At 36.5% G+C, this 20,615-nt stretch overlaps 1 protein-coding gene across 7 annotated transcripts; it reads left to right on the forward strand.

Moving 5' to 3' along the window:
* The first annotated feature begins 3,155 nt into the window (after positions 1 to 3,155).
* Positions 3,156 to 16,675, forward strand: LOC112777120 (putative pentatricopeptide repeat-containing protein At5g37570). 7 transcript variants are annotated; one of them, XM_072227699.1, is made up of 5 exons: positions 3,171 to 5,070; positions 5,502 to 5,628; positions 6,024 to 6,238; positions 6,487 to 6,553; positions 16,252 to 16,675. In XM_072227699.1, exons 1-2 carry the CDS (start codon positions 3,436 to 3,438, stop codon positions 5,511 to 5,513), a joined length of 1,647 nt encoding a protein of 548 aa, XP_072083800.1. In that variant the 5' UTR covers positions 3,171 to 3,435; the 3' UTR covers positions 5,514 to 5,628; positions 6,024 to 6,238; positions 6,487 to 6,553; positions 16,252 to 16,675. The 7 variants fall into 7 exon arrangements, with proteins under 7 accessions (XP_072083797.1, XP_072083800.1, XP_029151708.1 ...); XM_029295875.2 differs by lacking the exon at positions 16,252 to 16,675 and adding an exon at positions 6,663 to 6,950 and having other exon boundaries at positions 3,171 to 5,175; XM_072227698.1 differs by lacking the exon at positions 16,252 to 16,675 and adding an exon at positions 11,524 to 11,828 and having other exon boundaries at positions 3,226 to 5,070.
* The last annotated feature ends 3,940 nt before the right edge of the window (positions 16,676 to 20,615 follow it).

Below are 20,615 nucleotides of genomic sequence, written 5' to 3' on the forward strand. Positions count from 1 at the left end.
AGATATATACGGCAAAAAATTTTGGATATGGAAGTAGGAAGAGTGTTATAAGTAAGTTAAACCCCAAAGTGGTCCCTGAGATTCATAAAATGCACTAATTTAGTCCCTAACTTCCCAATTGCACTAATTAAGTCCTCCCGATTGAAAAAATGCATCAACGTGGTCCCCCTCATATTTTCCGGTCATATTCCTTGCCGGCGGGAGTGACGTGGCGAATGAGTGCCACGCTGGAGTGTCTAACGGTTGGTTGATGTGGCAAATGAAAGTTTATGCACCAATTTGGTCCATGATCCCTTTTTAAATCCTAACTCAGAAGTAGCTCAGCACATCTTCTTCTATGCGATCAACCACAAGGAGGCCAAGTCAGAGTAGAGGCACGCGAGTAACAGAGCGGTGTGGGTGTGAAAAACGTCCTGTGCTCTGATGGTTTGGAACGGAAACCCACCCAAATAAGCCATTCTTTGGATGCCTGAATTACAACGTGAATGTTTGCTGAAGATTTGTTGTTGACTATTTTGATGGTAACTGTTAAATTTCATGTTCACATAGTAGTGGAAGAAGATGGTGTGGGTTCTTTCGATGTGCAGACATTGTAGAAGATGATAAAGAAATTTTGGAAGACACTGCTGCATACAACAATGAAGAAGTGAGCGTCAGTCTTGCTTTGAGGATTGGCAATTTAGAGGCTGAGTTAAAGACCCAGAAATATATGATACAAATGTTAGGATTACTGTTTTTTTTTTTCTCTGTTAGTTGTTGTTTTAGTTGTGATAGTAAAAATGTAAGAACTGTGTTTGAAAGCATTTGTTAATGAATGTAGGGGAACTGTTAGCTTATTGGTGTGTTATTTGTAGATAGATTTTACAAAAATAGAATCTAAATTGAATGAACAGAAGAGGTAAATTGATAATAGTAGTTGTAGATTATAAACAAGACATTGTCAATGTAACACAGTATCAATTGACCACATAAGGATAAACAAACTGAAACAACTACCTTCGAGCATAAACTCTGTTAAACTATTTACTACCAGAAAATCAAAATAAACCATACAGCCTAGCTAAGAGCCATTTCTTTAGAGAAATAACAAAAAACCCAAAATATCAACTAATGCCCAAATTCCATATATATTCTTAAATCAGCTGCTAGAACATCCAAAATCAAGGGTTTTTCTTCATTGGTGCCTTGAACTGTGGTGTTGGAACAAACTTCATAAACCTTGCCAACCTTGAAGATGTGTCTGCACTTGCTCCTTGCATGGGATCGACAGAAGTAGTTACTAGTTGTGGTGAGGTCCTCTGTTTGGTTGGTAATTTAGGCGGCCTTGTTGTTGTTGGTGGTAGTGTCTGCGTAAAGTGTAATAATTTGTATGAGTTAGTGTGAAAAGGGGAGTTAAATCTAGGAAGTAAACAACAAAATATTTTAGGAGAAGTTTTCATCTCCTCCGAGTGCCACGAGTTGGCACCATCAGATTCTGCACCCGGGTCAAGAGCATCATACATCAATCCGTCTCCTGGACTTCCTAAAAAACGAAGGTCCACCTCTACATCAGATAAGTCTGCCACAATTGCATCATCATCTTGCATAATAGTGTCTTTATACATCTTTTCCTTTTCTTTGGTCATGGCTGAGGCCTTTTGAACCTTCTTGACCTCTTTCTTAATTGGTTGTGTAACTAACTCATCATCACTACTAGAGCTGGCCTCCTGCACAGGGACATAAGAGTCATCCTCTAAACTCTCTTCATCACTGCTTGATCTGGTTGCAGTTAAATCTACATAAAAAGTTTGCTTCCCTTTGTTAGCACTCCACTGTCCCCTTCCCTGATATCTTGTGATTCTTTTAGGTGGGTTAAATTTGGCCTTGGTTTTTGAAGTAAACTTGGGCTTGGGCTTTGGTTGAGTTTTCTTGGACTTCTGGTTCTGCTTGAATTTTTTATTCTGCTTGACAGTTGGGGTTGTATTGGGCTTTGTAGTGGGTTTTGGGTTGGGTATATGATGGAGTTTGGGGTTCTCATGATCAGCCATGGACTTGGTGTCATCATGGATAGGTCTTGTGGTGGAGGTGTTAGCAGGAACTGCGATTGCAGTTGGACTGTTTGGAATGGGATTGGAGTAGGAGGAACTGGGTCAGGATCACATTTGTCATGTGTCATTTCATTTAAGGTATCCTCCGGGGTGTTCTTCTTGTTTAAGTCACCACCAGGCTCCTCTTATGGAATATAATCCAGACACAGAATAGCTTCTTTCCCCTCCATCAGTTTAGGTGTCGAAACTCCATGTTCGAAATAAACATCGACTACTTCATCATTCCTCTGTGCATGGAAGCACATCTCCCTTAATTCATCATCAGTGGTAAGAGCTCTCAATCCAACCTCCAAGCTCCTCTCCGGAACCAGCCACTAGCACTCAACTACCTTGTCATATCCCAACTCCTTGAAATAGTTCCTGACGAAGAAGACATCAAGTGTATCCTCATCTAAATCACCTAAGCAAGCTCTATTGTCAGGTGAGTAAACCAACTTTCCATCAATATTCTTCTTAAACGTTCCACCATGATGGAATATTATATCCAGCAACTTCTCCATCTGTATTGAAAAAAATATACAACATTTTTACTAAAATATAAAATCAGAACAACAACAGATCATATTCTAAAATTTCTAACTAACAACTACTTCAGTCACTATGCCATTATAGAAATGCCTATATTTTCGGTTTGAAAACAGAGCATTCCGATAATCTCTACCTACACCACCCAATGCAAAAACCCTAGCTACTAACATAACATCCATGGTTTCTCATCAATCTACACCAGTTTCCCAAGTAAAATTCATAATGATGGATACCTTACCACTACGTAGAACAGAACAAAACTATCTAATATACTGCATGCCTACCTCTGTCACATGGGATTTCACGCAAAATCTTTGCTCCTTTCTTCACTGATCTTCAACTCGGGAAAGATGGTTAAGGGACACAGACCCTCATCCATCTGTGCCAACTTGCGTTGGTCGTTACGAAGCTTACTATTTAATACTTTTGGTGATACTAATGCTTTTATTTTTTGGTAGTGCCATGGGCTGAAAACCCGACCCGCACCTAGAAGAGAACCGGTTACAAACACAAGTACACAACACTATAATTTCCTAACCCACTATCATAATAAGTAATAATAACAAGACTCTTCTGGGTTTATAAAGATGTTTAGACGCAAACTGGGTTTGGTTGGAGCAGCAATCGGACCAGTTTTGATGTATCTTTGCAGCAGGGAGTCTCATTCTATTTGTTCTTCCTCGCAGAACGTATTGAAGTGCCATATTGCCACTTTGTTATTCTCCTTTCAATCTTTTTTGGTGGGTAAATTTATCAAGAATGTACCAAAGTGGATGACTTAAGGAGAGAAATCAGGGAGAGCAAAAAGCATCTCCTTCGAATGAATTCAATATTTCAACACTCTTCTTCACCGCCGCGTTCAACTGCCGCCATTACCACCCTTCTTAAGGCCTGCAAGACCATTCATCACCTCTACCAAGTCCACGCCTCCATCATCCAACGAGGCTTAGAGCAAGATCACCTCATCATCTCCCGCTTCATTTCCCTTTCCGCCTCCTTTGCCGCCACTGCTTCATATTACACCGCCGTCTTCGACCGCGTCCTTGGTCCTTCCCCTTTCCTCTGGAACTCCCTCATTGGAGCCCACACCAAAGGAAGTTACTTTTTCGACACCCTCTCTGCTTTTATTCGCATGAAGGCACATAGGTCTCTTCCCGATAGGTACACTTACTCTTCTGTGATTAAGGCCTGTTCAAGCATGTGCAGATCCTGGGAAGGAAAATTGCTCCATGGCTCGGCGTTGAGGTGTGGGGTTGAAGGTGATATGTTTGTTGGAACCTGTCTGGTCGATATGTATGGGAAATGTGGAAAGATTGGTGACGCTCGCAAGGTGTTTGATGGAATGTCCGAGAAGAATGTAGTTTCATGGACTGCTATGGTGGTTGGCTATGTGAAGGTTGGGGATATGGTGGAGGCAAGGAGGCTGTTTGATGAAATGCCGCAGAGGAATGTGGCATCATGGAATGCGATGATATGGGGTTTTGTGAAGGTGGGGGATTTGGGCAATGCTAGGGTAGAGCTTGATGCTATGCCAGAAAAGAGTGTTGTTTCTTTCACGATCATGATTGATGGCTATGCAAAGGCTGGTGACATGGCTATCTCAAGGTTCTTGTTCGACCAAGCTCCGGAAAAGGATATTGTTGCATGGTCTACTTTGATATCAGGGTATGTACAGAATGGTCAACCTAACAGGGCCTTGAGAGTATTTCTTGAGATGGAATCAATGAATGTGAAACCTGATGAATTCATATTGGTTAGCTTGATGTCGGCTTCTTCTCAGTTGGGTAATTTAGAACTGGCTCGATGGGTTGATTCTTATGTAAACAAGAGCTCTATTGATATGAAACAGGACCACGTGATTGCAGCGCTTCTGGATATGAATGCTAAATGTGGAAACATGGAAAGGGCATTAAAATTATTTGAAGAAACGCCTAACCGTGATCTAGTCTCATATTGTTCGATGATACAAGGGTTGTCAATTCATGGATTTGAGGAAGATGCACTGAAGTTCTTTAACAGGATGGTGAAGGATGGGCTAACTCCGGATGAGGTGGCCTTCAAAATCATTCTAACAGCTTGTAGTCATGCTGGACTTGTTGATGAGGGCTGGAACTACTTCCGCTCCATGAAGGAAAAGTACTGCGTTAGTCCTTCACCTGATCACTATGCATGTATGGTTGACCTTCTAAGTCGATCAGGGAATTTACGGGATGCTTATGAGCTTATAAAAGTAATGCCGGTGGAGCCTCATGCTGCTGCCTGGGGTGCACTTCTTGCGGCATGTAAAGCATATGGTGATTCAGAGTTAGGAGAGATTGCTGCTAATCAACTTTTTGAGATTGAGCCTCAAAATGCTGCTAACTATGTGCTGTTGTCTAACATCTATGCAGCAGCAGATCGATGGATAGATGTCTCCCTTGTAAGAACGAAGATGAGGAACAGTAGGGTGCGGAAGGTACCTGGTTGCAGTCAGTTTAATCCAGACTTGGGCTCTTTGGCCTTTTAAGCTTCCAAAATTGCATATACGAAGCTGTCAATAAGAAAATTTTGGTTGCATAACGTAAGAGGTTATGCAATTTTTTCAGTTGATCTGGGAGCTTAGTGGTTGCTCCATTGTTGTTAAATTGAAATAGCATTGACAGGATTGAAGTTATCATCTGTATAAAGATATTTTTACATGAATAATTATTTATGAAAATATTTAATAAAAAGAGGTGATTATTCATGTAAAATGATAATTAAGATCTCAACATGTATTACTTTAAATAATTTAGTCAAATATATTAATTTATTTAATTATTTTCGACTATTTTTTCACACACACTTTCGCGTGATAGTTAACGTGTATTATGAATTAACACAAAGCATAAACTTTTGCATATATAGCTAAGCTGCTAAACATCGTGTAAGCTTGGAGTATGATATTGAAAGACCAAGAATAAGTTCTGATAAAGGTCATGGCTGATCCAACCTCACTTGCTCCTCAAAAGGGTCAATCCTCTTCTTCTGATCAGTGAGTTTATCTCTCTCAATACTACTGTTATTATTAATTCAATCATTTCAATGTGATAATAAAGTCTAGTTATGTGTTTCTAGTGCTAGCTTTATTCATAAAATAGGAAATGGACTTCTGATAGCAATAATTCTTTGATCTAGCTGTGAAATGTTGTGGTGTTTATAATAGGAGTTTAGAAATCAAGATAATAAAGAGAAAAATTGACATGCATAATATATGTTACAGTTATGATTTGAAGTGAGGAACTTGAACTTGTAATCTATTGTTCTGATACGTAGTTGATTGGTGCAGGAAAAGTGAAAAGAAAGATTACAAGTTCAAGTTCCTCACTTTAAATCTAAATTGTAAATGTTATGCTTAACAATTCTAAATTGTTTTCTGTGTTTTTTCAGGTTGATCTTGAAAGAGTTGCAAGGGACACTCATGGTTATCTAGGAGCAGACCTTGAATAAGAGATTTTGTTCTGCATTGTATAAGAGAGAAGATGGATGTGATTGACTTGGAGGATGAATCGAGTGATATTGAGATTTTCAATTCTATGGTTGTCACCAATGAGCACTTCCAAACTGCTTTGACTTCTTCAAACCCATCTGTGTTGCGTGCAACAGTGAGTTCCCTTGCTGAATTCTCAACCTGAATGATTCTAAGCATGATTAATCTTTTTTGATTGCATAAACTTTGGAAAAGAAAGACACTACTCTTGCAAATATATACAATGCATTTAGCATATTAATGTCTTATCCTTTGTATTTATTAAGTTCTGTTATTATTTCAGTTACAAAATTGAATGAAAATGTTCTGTTATTATTATGTTGACCTTTAATTTGGCAATTGTTTACATGAACCATGATGGAGGTTCCAAATGTTTCCTATGATGATGATATTGGAGGTCTAGAGAAATGTTAAAAGGGAGCTTCAAGAGGTGTGAAAATTCGAAACTTTGATTTCATATTCCGAATCTTAAATGTGTTGTATATTAGGTATGTTTTCAACAATTTATTAATATAAAAGATTTATTTTACTGTTTATAGACGGTTCAATACCCAGTGGAACATGCTGAGAAGTTTGAGAAATTCGGCATGTCACCTTCCAAAGGTGTTCTTTTCGTTGGCCCTCCGGGCTGCGGCAAAACTCTGTTTGCAAAAGCAATTGCAAATGAATTCCAGGCCAACTTCATAAGTGTCAGGGACCTGCATTGCTTCTGCAGTTGGCCTAGCATTCCAAAATTCACACGGTCCAAAATTCATAAATGGACCGAGTCATTTGTTGTCCTGGAAAAAAAGAAGTCTCAGCTAAAAAGGGTTGAAAGATTTTAGAAATGATTTTGCTTTGTTAATTAATGGTTGGAGATCATAGAAATGATCTGAAAAAACCAACAAAAAATTTCAAACAGTCCAAAATTGAAGCATGGATTAAGTTGTTTGTTGAAAGGGAAAAAGAAAGATCATAGCCAGTCAAATGGATTGGGAGATCATACATTGCTTTTTTAGTAAAATGGGTTGGATGGTCATACAAATTAGAAATTATTTGAAAAAACCAACAAAAATTTTCAAATAGTTCAAAATTCAGATATGGTCTGGGTCATTTCTTATCCTGAAAAAAAAAATGCTAGTCATTCCTCATTTGACAAGATGTTGATGTCTTTCTTGCTCAGTTCCTATGCCGATACTGAATTTTTGTTTATTATCCCTTTTTTCTGGTTCACGTGTTCTCGTAATTGGTTAGTGAAAGCTGTTAATACTATCTTATAATTGAAATTTCTTTGGTTTGTGAAAGTTGTCCTAAATTCCCTCATTCTCTAACCACATTGAATTTGTTGGTCAATCAAATGAATAGTTTGGACAGCTTTCTCTTCCACGAGTGTTTTAAATTTTGAAATTATTTCTTTTATCCCAGTTTAGACTTTAGTGTAAGATGTGAGTGTGTGTGCGTGCGTGCATGTTTTATTCTTTAATACTTTCTAAATGATGAATATTATTTTTCAAAATTTGTACTGATTTTTCATCTGTTCAAGTAATTCGTTTGTAGTTTCTTTGTCCAAGGTTAGGTCTGGTTAAGTTTGTAATGGGAATGGGTATTTTTCGTTACAGGAAGAAGAAAGTAATATATGGCTATTTAAAATTGTCAGACTCTTAATTCCATTTTCGAAAAAAGTTTCTTTAGTGTAGCATTCCCAGGGATCCAATTGTGATATACGAGCATTGTTCATGATTTGGAATTGGTCTGTTCATCCTTTGTGTAAACCTAGGTTATTTCGAAATGTAGATGTTGAACCTCCCAAATTGAAATCAATTATGGATGTGTGTCATATATTAGGGGTAGATGACTCAAAGGCAAAGCCTAGATGCTTGGGTAGCGTGTGTAGCTTGCAGTTCTAGATGCCTAACTCCTTTTACTTTAGTGGTTTTCCTGTGTTTGTAAGACAAACTTGTGCACGGCTTTTTTATTTATATACGCATGGAAAAAACATTATTCCTATAATGCGCATACCTCAAAAGTGTTTCTGAAATGCGCATGGTCATTTCATGCCAAGCATTCACGAAATGGAATTAAGCCTCAATTTTAAAGAAGGTGCACACCAAATGATTGAGGAGTACTGTACGCAATACTCCTCACCTATTTCGTGTGCACCTCCCTTAAAATGGAGACTAATTCCATTTCGTGAATGCTTGGCATGAAATGGCCATGCGCATTTCAAAAACACTTTTGACGCATGTGCATTATGGAAAATAATATTTTTTCTATGCGTACATAAATAAAAAAATCTCTTCATGTTTTTGGTCATCGGTAATAGTTGATCTCTTAATTTTAAAAGTTCCTAAATTTGCTTATTGAATAAAGTACTGGTTCTGTAGTCCAAAAGAATTCAGCCATATCAAGGTCATCATTTATTCATTTTTAGCTTCTAGGACATCAAATGCATGCTGCCATTTTTCTGGATCTGATTATTATGGAAAAATGTATTTATATTGCTGAAGAGATGTATTTTTTAAGGGTTTGATTCCATTTTTACATGCTTATTATTTAGCAATAAATGTAAATCAAATAAATAAATAATATATCAAAGAAATTGATCTATTATGAACCAGTTTGTGAGCTTAACAAACTAAACATCCAAATTCTTTTTCAGAGGAACTTAATTCAAACTCTTTAATAAGAGTTAATACTTAAATTGACCCCTGAAATTTGATCCCGACTCAATTTAGCCCTTAAGGTTTCAATTGACTCTAATTGTACCCTAAAATTTTGACCTGTGCCTCAATTTGGCCCTTACGTCATTTTCCATCACCGGAAAGCTGACCTGGCAATTTTGGATGACACCTGGCACTCTCAAAACGACATCGTTCTACTCTTGGCGCCGAAAATATTTAGAAACGACGTCGTTTCACATAAGAAAGGGGTTAAATGAAAACCTAAACATTAACCACTTCAAAAGTGAAACCCCAATTGACCCTTCTCCTTCCTCCTCCTCCCCTCGTATACGTTCCCGTCAGTGAAGAACCATGGGTGTCGTTGTAACGGAGGTTTGAAGCTTTTCTTACTTGTTTCGCCCCCCATTGTGAAGATTAATTACCTGAGAGTTACCATCTCTTCAAAAACAGGTTAGTAACAAAATCGTTGCTCTCAACATACCATGCTTTGTTTTTTTCAAAATATTGGTTGTGAGTTGTTTTTCATTTTTTTCACTCTACTTCATTAGTGAAACTCTGGGTGAATGTAGTTGATTATGGTTGTTGATGATGATAGAGTTCTTGTGTGTTAGGGTTTAATTTTTTTGCATGTATGTGACTATGATCAACTGAATTTTTCAGTTTGAGCAGTCATTGATTTTTCATATTCTATTTTAAAATGACAATTTTACTCCTTCATAACCCATTTTAATTTAATTGTGGATGGGCTAATTTCTTATAAAAATAAAGTATTTCATAACAATTTTAGTAAAGACTAATAACTAATAAGTGCTAGAACACTCAAGTGTTTCTTACCGTAGACAGACACAAATTAAATATTGAGCCATTTTAAGGTTTTCATATAGTGTTTATATTAAACCATTCTTCTACCTTAGCCCATGACAACAACAAAGAAGTCTCACAGCCCACAAATTCAGCCCAACAGAATATATAAATTCAATTATAATTTTAGTCTTTATTATCTTTATCTTATCTTTAGCTGTTCTTATCTTCTTATCTTATCTTTATTTGTTTTTATCTTTTATAGGACAATGCTCTATATATATTTAGTCACTTCAGTACAATTCAATCAATCAACAATCAATAAAAGTTCTTTTCTTTGCTTTTCTTACTCTTTCACAATTTTATTATGGTATCAGAGCTCTTCTTGAGCTCTGCTGATATCCATGGATAAACCAACCGATTCAGATCCTAAAACTCCTTCAACTCCCCCGCCTACCATAAATAATCAACCTTCCAATTTAACTCAAGATACAACCAATCCCTATTATATTCATCCAAGCGAAAATCCTACCTCAGTCTTGGTTACCCCTGTTCTCACAGGAAACAATTACCATTCATGGAATAGATCTTTCACTATGGTTATTATTTCCAAAAATATGGATTTCTTACTAGTTCTATCTCCTCTCCTCTACCTGGGGATCCTCTTTTCTCGGCTTGGGAACGTTGCAACAACTTGGTCTTATCTTGGTTATTCCATTCTTTGTCCCCTTCTATAACTCAAAGTGTCTTCTATTTTGCCACTGCCTCCTCTGTCTGGACCGATTTGAAAGAACGATTTGCTCAGAGTGATCTTCTCCGAATTGCTGAGTTATAAGAAGAAATCTATGCACTTAAGCAGGGCACTCTGTCTGTCACCGAGTTCCACACATCACTAAAGTCTCTTTGGGAGGAACTCGACAGTTCTCGCCCTCTCCCGGTCTGTTCATGTCCAGCAACATCTCACATATCACAAGATTTTATAATTCGCTTTCTTAAGGGATTGGATGAACGGTTTTCAGTGGTGCGATCTCAAATACTTCTCCTAGACCAATTAACTCCAGCAACCAGAGTTTTTGCATTGGTCATCCAACATGAACAACAGCTACAAGTTACCGCTGGGATTCTAGACGATCCACGTTCCATCACTGCCGCCGTCGATTCGCGGCACCCCTCACAAGGTCGCGGTCGTGGTCGCTTTTCCTCCGGCAAGGGTCGCGGTGGTTTTCCCTCCAGCGCGGGACGTGGTGGTTCCTCTAAGTTCTGTACGCATTGCGGTTGTAGTGGCCACACGATTGAAGTCTGTTATTCAAAACACGGGTTCCCACAAGGGCATCCACGTCACTCTGGTAGTCCACATCACTCTGTTGCTGTCGCCGCCGCCACTCCTTCAATCGCCCTTCCAGTGTATGATGAGAGGGCAGCCCTAGGTCATGTTGAAGGGCATACCCATCAGCTGAATCCAAACCCAATTTTGGACCTCTCACTAGCCCAACAACAAGCTCTCATAGCACTTCTCAAAAAGACCGAGTCTCCCTCTTTAGAATATAGAGATAATGGTTCATCAAATCAAAATGGGTTTTTGCCTAATCCGAGTACTCATTATCTTTGTTCTTCAAACACATTTTCTATTTTAAATAATTTTTCCAACAAAAATACCTTTTTAAATTTTTGGATTATTGATTCTGGTGCCACAGACTATATTGCATCAAACTTATCTTGGTTTATTTCATATTACAAAATCTCTCCCATTATCATTCACTTACCAAATAACACTAAAGTCACTGCTTCCTATAAGGGTGTTGTGCAATTTTCTTCATCTTTAATCCTTCATGATGTTCTTTATCTACCTTACTTTAATTTTAACATTATTTCCATATCCAAAATTACTTCCAATCTTCAATGTCAACTCACTTTTTCATCTTCTTCTTGCACTTTACAGACCAACACTTTGAGGACGATTGGCTTTGGTAGAATGAGAGAAGGCTTGTATGTTGTTGAAAATACTCTCACTCACACTCCATCAACTTCACATTCCATTCATACTATCAAAACAAAATCAACCATTACACCATCTGAGCTATGGCATTTTCGTTTGGGTCATATTTCTGAACAACGACTTAATTATTTACATAAGCAATTTCCTTTTATTTCTATGCATTATGATAAAACTTGTGATATTTGTCATTTTTCTAAATAGAAGAAACTTTCATTTTCTCAAAGCTTTAATAAAGCTAATGCAATTTTTGATTTATTATGTTTTGACATTTGGGGCCCGTTTCTACAAAATTCTATTCATAATCATAAATATTTCTTAACTGTCGTTGATGATTTTAGTCGCTTTACATGGGCTATTTTATTAAAATCAAAAGGAGAAGTGCAAAATCATGTAAAGAATTTTATTACTTTAGTTGAAACACAATTCAACTCTAAAGTCAAAACTGTCCGTTCCGATAATGGACCAGAATTTATTTTACATGATTTTTATGCTTCCAAGGGAATTATTCATCAACGTAGTTGTGTTGAAACCCCTCAACAAAATGGACGGGTAGAACGCAAGCATCAACATATTTTAAATATAGCTCGTGCTCTTATGTTTCAATCTAATTTACCATTATCTTTTTGGTCTTATGCTGTTAAACATGCCGTTTATTTGCTTAATAGAGTTCCATCCTCTGCAATTAATTTTCAAACACCATTTGAGATTTTATTTAATCATCCACCAAATTATCATGACCTTAGAGTTTTTGGTTGTTTATGTTTTGTGTCTACCCTAATGACAAATAGATCAAAATTTGATCCAAGAGCCAAAATGGGTGTTTTCATTGGTTTTCAAAATGGTTTTAAAGGATATATCATTTATCTTTTGGATGACAAAAGAATTGAAATTTCTCGAAATGTTGTATTTGATGAATTAGTCTTTCCTTTGGTTCACACAAATGACCTAATTTCTCTCTCCAACCCAAATTCTGAACCAAACAATTTTTCTATCAACACACATAACCCAAAAATACCAACCCTTCCAGTTGAACCCTCACCCATACCCATTGACCCAACTCCATCTAATCCTTTATTCTCTCCAACAACCTCTCCTTCTTCCTCACTATCGTGTCCTAACCAACTTGAATCCATAACAACCGAATCTCTTTTGAGGCCCACACCCTCCTCTTCTTCTGCACTAGACACTAGTCCACCATCACCTCCTCATCCCCTGTCACCTTCCTCACCACCTGAGCAACCCCATCTTCGTCATTCTGATCGACCTCACCGACCTCCAGCATATCTCTCTAATTACTTGTGCAATTCGTCTCTCACCTTTACCAATCAATCTCTCTCAAAGTGCAGGTATCATTTATCTTCAGTCATGTCTTTTTCTTCTCTTTCATCTTCACATAAAAGGTTTCTATTATCTCTACATTCTGACGTTGAGCCAAAGTTCTTTAAAGATGCCAATCAACATCCCAATTGGCGTAGTGCTATGAAAGATGAGCTGGATGCTCTTGAGTTGAACAAAACTTGGCGTCTTGTTGATTGTCCTGCAGGTGTTAAGCCGGTTGGCTGTAAATGGGTTTATCGCATCAAACGCAAGCCTGATGATTCAGTTGATCGATATAAGGCTCGCCTTGTGGCCAAAGGATTCACCTAGACTGAAGGTGTTGATTTCTTGGAAACCTTCTCTCCTGTTGTCAAGCCTGCCACCATTAGATTAGTTTTGGCATTGGCCTCTATGAAGCATTGGCCCATACATCAGTTAGATGTCAATAATGCTTTCTTACATGGGGATCTTTCTGAAGATGTTTACATGACTTTGCCACCCGGGTTCACATCTCCTCGCCCAAATCAATGCTGCAAGTTACTAAAGTCATTATATGGTCTACGACAATCTAGTCGTATGTGGTATGACAAACTTTTTCATCTTTTGCTATCCCATGGATATCAGCAGACTTTATCTGATTATAGTCTATTTGTTAAATTTACTGGTGCTCAAATTTGTATACTTCTAGTCTATGTTGATGACATCGTTCTCACCAGCGATTCTATTTCTGAACTTGCTTCCATTAAGTCTATTTTGCACCAGCACTTCCGAATTAAAGATTTGGGCCCTTTAAAATATTTTTTGGGTATTGAAGTAGCTCAATCAGCAAAGGGAATTTGCTTATCTCAGAGAAAATATTGTCTTGATCTTTTGGAGGATTCTGGTTTATTAGGTGCTAAACCTACCTCTGTTCCAATGGATAGTTCCACAAGATTATATCAAGACAAAAGTCCCTTGCTATCTGACCCTTCTGTGTATCGCCGTTTGGTTGGGCGTCTTATCTACCTTACCACTACTCGACCAGACATCATGTATGCCACTCAACAATTAAGTCAATTTATGGCAACTCCTACTGAATCTCATCTTCAAGCTGCCAAACATGTGTTACGATATCTAAAAACTAGCCCTGACAAAGGAATTTTTTTTTCAAGAGAATCAGAAATTCAGCTTCTCGGCTTCAGTGACTCTGATTAGGCCGGATGTCCTGACACTCGGCGATCTTTAACAGGCTATTGTTTCTTCTTAGGCAACTCTTTAGTCTCTTGGAAGACCAAGAAACAAACCACCGTTGCCCGCTCATCCACTGAAGCAGAATATCGTGCACTTGCCAACACAACTTGTGAACTTCAATGGATAATAAATCTGTTACAATTTTTACGTATCTCTCCTATCCGCCCACCAGTTTTATATTGTGATAATCAAAGTGCTCTTCATATTGCTGCTAATCCAGTTTTTCATGAACGGACCAAACATTTAGAGGTCGATTGTCACTTGGTTCGACAAAAAGCTCAAGCTGGAGTGATGAAACTTCTCCCCATTCCTTCTTCTGGGCAATTAGCTGACATCTTCACAAAGCCTTTGTCTCCTCAACCCTTCCATCTTAATCTCAATAAGCTTGGAGTTCTCGATATCTTTCATCCTCCAGCTTGCGGGGGCATATTAAACCATTCTTCTACCTTAGCCCATGACAACAACAAAGAAGTCTCACAGCCCACAAATTCAGCCCAACAGAATACATAAATTCAATTATAATTTTAGTCTTTATTATCTTTATCTTATCTTTAGTTGTTCTTATCTTCTTATCTTATCTTTATTTGCTTTTATTTTTTATAGGACAATGCTCTATATATATTTAGTCACTTCAGTACAATTCAATCAATCAACAATCAATAAAAGTTCTTTTCTTTGCTTTTCCTACTCTTTCACAATTTTATTAGTTTATACAGCATGCATTGATTTAGAGATCGAACATGAATAATTTCCTTGTTTATGTTTTCTTTATTTTTCTTTATTTCTTTCCGTTCTTTTTACTTCAAGTACAAGAATGAAACTTCTGCCTCACTATGGAATCTGTTATAAACGAAATTCTTTAATATCTGTCCAGTGTTTTTCGATTGAAATTACATATTTTTTTTATTGGAACAACCATGGTTAGAATAATTGTATTATTCCTTCAATAATTTAAAAGAATAATCTTATTCTTTTATGTTTCTCTAATAGTATAACTGTACAACTATATATATTTAGACAATTGTATTACTATAGCAACTCTTTAGTTTAGTGCTTATGAATTTTCTAATACTTGGTAATAACAAAACAAGAAAGCCTGTTATTGCTGTAAGGTTGTTTTTTTAGGCTACTCGATATACAGTAACATTGTTAAATTTTCTGATGCATTTAGTGGTCATGAAAATATTATTGGTAAGCTGAAAAAATGGAGAACAATTTTCTGAAGTTGGGGACTATTACTCATACTTTAATTTTCCACTTATACTTGATTTGTTGAGTCCAAATTGTAACAATGTATCTGACTCTTGGTATATGGATCTGTTCTCGCTAATTGATGAGTTGGAAAAGAAAAAAGTTCTAAGGCTGGAGAAACTACAGATCCAGCAAATGCTACTACTTGGTTATATATTGATTGGTTTTATTTATTGGGTTGTATTCAGGGATGAATCCAGAAATAGTATCATGGGGGGCCAATAATATATATAATATTAAAAAATTATGCAAAAAATTATATAATGTAAAATGCATTACAAAAATATACTGATAGAGAATATATTTTAAAGTACAAAAAATATATATGTACTTTTTATTAACGAAGTGGTCGATTCCTCATTTCATAAAATTTATCGATAATAGAATTTGTGTCAAATTTTTCTACAATTTTCTTTTCAATATAATTAAAAGACAATTAGCAAGAAATTTATCTTTTATTTTGTTTCTGAATTATTCTTCTCAATATTCATAGCTGAAAAAGAACTCTCAGTTGTAGTAGTTAAAACAGAGAAAATTAATACCAAATGAATCAAGAAGGACGCTCACAAGAAGAAAAAAATCTACTTTATGGGAATTGAAAAATTTTATTTAATTAAAAAATATTAGTAATAATATCTTTTCATATTTTTTTAATATTGTTACTTACTTTTTAGATATTAGAAATCATTAATATTTAGGTTAGACTGAATTTTTATTTATATTAGACTAAATACTAAATAAATTTAAAAAAAAATTAAATCATACTTAATAACTTATTACTATTAATCTTTTTTTAAAAAAGTTGGGGGTCGAGACCTCCACTCGCCCCCCCTAAGTTGTATTGGTCACTAATTCTATTAACAATTTCACTAGGTCCCTCCATCAGACCCACCTCCACCTCCACCTCCACCTCTACAATAGGTGACAAAGCCCGACAAACTGCAATCTAAGAGGAAAATAACTTTCAAGGTAGACCCAAAGCAAGGAGCAAGTTCCAGGACATCTGCACGCTTGGCAGAGTTTATGAAATTCGTCCCCACCCCGGACTTCAAACCACCAACAACAAAATAGAAAACAATTTGCAATGTTGACTAGAAGTTGTGTAGAACATATTTTGTAGAGAACATTTGATCAAACTATGCTCTTTTGATATTTTGATACTCTATTATATAGAGTAATCTGTTTTGGTTTAGGATATTTTGAAACTATATTATCTAGGATATTTAAAGTATGATATAGATACTGCTATTGCTAATGCTGTGATATTGACAATGATTAATGACTATGATATTTTGTATTCAATGTTTTCACAAATAAACTATACACTTAAATTTATTCACTAATGGAAGTACATATTACATATATAGTTATTAGAACCAGCTCCTGATCTTGTCTTTATATACAGACTCACAACCACTTGACCAATTTGATCAAACTATGCTCTTTTGATACTTATTTGGTCATAAGTTATACCTCCTCTTTCATATAATCTTAGTTTTAAAGAATTTTTACAGGATATATCATTATCAAGAGAACATAAGATTTCATTTCTATTTTGTCATCAAATACATAACAATGCTTCATTCACATAAACTGATATCACAGTTACATATATTTCATCCCACCTAATCCATAAGCTACAATCACAAATCCAAAAATAATAACAAACACAGACAACATAATATTTCACATTTTTAATATTCTAATTTTAGCTTCAACTGCACTAATTTTCTATCCCAGAGATATTTTTCAATGGTCTTCACTAACTGAACTTTCATTTCTGCCAACTATGACTTCTTCTTCTTCAACATCTGCCCATTTAAAAAAGCCGCACCATCTCTTATCGGTAGTCTACAACACCAAAAATCTAAAAAAAATTGAGAAGAAGAACAACTACAAAACCAACAGGAATTTGAGAAATAAGATACACAATCAACTTGCAACAATTCAACCAACTCATATTATAGTTAGGACATCCATAAAATGGTCTTTTTGGATTGGAATCTGTCCCAGACCACCGAAGAATAGGACGCAACCCACAACTGCACCAATGCGGAACATTCCCACCTGGTGTGCGTTCTTCACCCAGCCACCATGTGAACGAGCTCTACTAGAGCTACCTGAGCCTTGGCTGCTGCTCTCCAACATTCTTCTCAACTCTTGGAGACACTCTTGCAATTTGGGAAAATTAGGGCTGCTAGGTTTTATTTGAAATTTTTAGGTGTTAAATTGATGCCTTCAAATATTTCGTCACGTCATCTAACTGTTATGGTGCCAGGTGTCAACCAAAATTGCTAGGTCAGCTTTCTGGTGACGGAAGACGACGTAAGGGCCAAATTGAAGCACGGGTCATAATTTCAGGATACAATTAGAGTCAATTAAAATTTTGAGGGCTAAATTGAGTCAGGGTCAAATTTCAGGGACCAATTTGAGTATTAACTCTTTGTAATAATAAGCAAGGCAAAAGCCACTCCACACATTTTTAATGAGTGGGGCAGCCTGAGTGGTTCACTGGTGGCTCTGCTTCTTTTAAGCATATGTTTACATATTTGACAAAAAGAAAATAATTTATTAATCTTTGTTATTGCTCATCAATGTTGAGTCTGTTAGCACTCTGAATTATGGATCTCCATTGCTTTAGAAAGTTTTTCGCAATTTATATGGTATTGTGTTGAGAACTGTGTAGCACCTTAAAAAAAGAAAAAGAAAAAAAATCTGCCCTTCGTAGCACTTTTAATGCTTTAGAAAGTTCTGCACAATTTCTCTGAAAATTATAATGTACTCCATGTTGATAATTAAGGGAGGTTTGCTCCTGCGATGTTTTATCCCTGTTCCTTGGGAAATGGAACAACTGATATCTTAGGCGGCTGGTGTTTAGAGTGGAATAAGTTGCATTCATAATAAGCATTCCAATGTGCATGAATGCATGATAGCAAGAGTCGTCAGGTCAAAATGTTGAGCAGAAGATGTGGCTTTGGCATTAGCTTTGAAAGATTCAGTTGTTTGCAATTTTGCAGCGCTACATGCATGCTTTCTCATTTTAATTGCATGTACTTTAGGAGTTTAAAGCCCCTACAGCAGATTTGATCCTGGAAGTATGTTCTCTAAATGAGTATAAGATATTGCTATAGTTTGGTATATCAGCAACCCTGCACAGATTCTTGGAATATTATTCTTCCTGAGTTGCTGCTTGTATAGTTGGTAAGAAAAGTGAATAAATTTGTGCTTTTCACTTGGTAGGAATGTTGAATATGTTTATATGATCTAAGTTTATATTCCCTGCTTATTGTAAAATCATATGCTAAGTTGTCCAGAAATCTTCTATTATTGTTGCCTCGGATGGTTAGTTTGCCTATTTCTAGCTATTTGTTGACCAATGCTGGCTGTAGTTATTTGTCTCGAATGACCTTCTGAAGCCGAAACATGTATTGCAGGCTTTGGAGCTCTCTTTGGCTTCAATTTAAACCTGAACATATTGCTGCTGGAGCTGCATATCTTGCGGCAAGTTTCTCAACATGGATCTTGTGCTGATCGGAACATCTGGCAAGAGTTCCAGACAACACCATCCATTCTTCAAGGTAACCTCATTCCACATCCTTTTTTAATATCAAGATTGGGATAAATATTACGCAGTTAAAAATTGAACGATCTTTATTATTTTGGAAGGTATCTTTTTGAATCGCTATCAGCCTACTTTTCAGATGTCTCGCAGCAATTATTGGAGCTCTTCTGTAAGTATAAAAGAACAAGATAGCATTTACCTTGTAGAGTAGATTCTAAGTACATGGTCAAAATGTCGCAGAGTTGAAATAGTATGAGCCACATATGATCAGTGTTGGGAAGTTTGATAAATTAAATATTCAAATTAGTCCTTGAAAGATTACCCGATCTCCAAATTGGTCCCCAGAAAAATAAATTAATCAAAATTGTCTCCCAAAAATTTAAAAATGGCAACGTTAGTCCTTCTGTCTCCCTTCTATTCATTCCGATAGTGACGCCGTTAAATCTTGCTTATGTGGCCGTCAGTGTGTCATATTAGCATGCCAGGTTGGTGCAGAATGGCTGATGACAAGATATGTTTCAATATTTATGTCAAACTAGTCCTAGATATGTAAACTCTAATCCCTTCTTCCTGTTAAATGTCATTATTGATGCAGCAGCAAATTGATTCTGTAGAGGCCAAAATTGTTGTTGAACTGCTTCATGGGTAGCGTAAGTGGGGGTCGTAGTCGACAACTGTCGCAATCACACGGAAGCAATACTTCGAGCTCTTCGCTGCGCTGACGGAGGAAGAACACGGACCAAGTGTGCTTTTGTGGGTTGAAGACAGTGATCAAGAAGTCTGGGACAATAGAGAATCCAGATAGATTGTTCCATACTTGTCCAAGATACCGGGTGAGTTATGAATATAGTCTTCTTCAAGCTCTTAATTATTTGTGTAGGATTTTGAGATTTTTGTAACCTAATGTTTTACAGAAGGGCAGCCACTGCAATTTCTTTAGGTGGGCTGAGGATGATGAGTATGAAGGATTAGATGGTGCAAAGGGAGATGTTAAAACTGATGCAGAAATAGAGAGTGATGTTGTTGTCTTGAACCATAACCTATCATGGAGAATGATGAGCTTAGAAGCTGAAGTTAGAACACTTAGGATGCAGCTGTATTTTGGATTAATAGTTTTGTTTGTGGTGGTTATGATTATGTTTATGTTCTTTAGTGCCAAGTGAAGCAGTTATTATGAAATTGTGGATGTTGTGAACCTTCTTAGTTTGCTGTTATTGTATATGAACAAACTTCTGAGTAAACCTGTTGATATGCCATGTTCATCTTTTTTTTACTATTACAAAAGTCTCTACATGCACTATTTTTCTTGATGATAACATAATTTTAGCAAATCAGAAGAAACAGAGTTAAAATGAAGTGAACTAGGATTAGCATAACATAACCAATGGTCTACCAGTTTCCATTGTCTCAAATTCAAATAACAACACTGTTTTAAGATGATAATAACACAAAAGTAGAATTTAATAGTCAAAAGGGTAAGCTCAAAAAGTCTAACATCATTTTGTACTAAGGCTATTCTTACCTAAGGGGCTATACAAGAAACAGGGCTATCCAATATACCACAACTACCACATCGTTTACAAATGGCAAATTTTGGCCCTGACAAAATAACAAATACTAACTGCCCTATATTTTATATCTTCAAGTCTTCAAGTCATTCCATGTCTTTTTTTTT

The sequence above is a fragment of the Arachis hypogaea genome, chromosome 19, assembly GCF_003086295.3.
Source record: "Arachis hypogaea cultivar Tifrunner chromosome 19, arahy.Tifrunner.gnm2.J5K5, whole genome shotgun sequence".
NCBI classification, from domain to species: Eukaryota; Viridiplantae; Streptophyta; class Magnoliopsida; order Fabales; family Fabaceae; genus Arachis; species Arachis hypogaea.

Coding starts and splice junctions, on each gene's coding strand:
- LOC112777120 (XM_029295875.2), top strand. CDS start 3,436: ATGAATTCAATATTTCAACACTCTTCTTCACCGCCGCGTTCAACTGCC.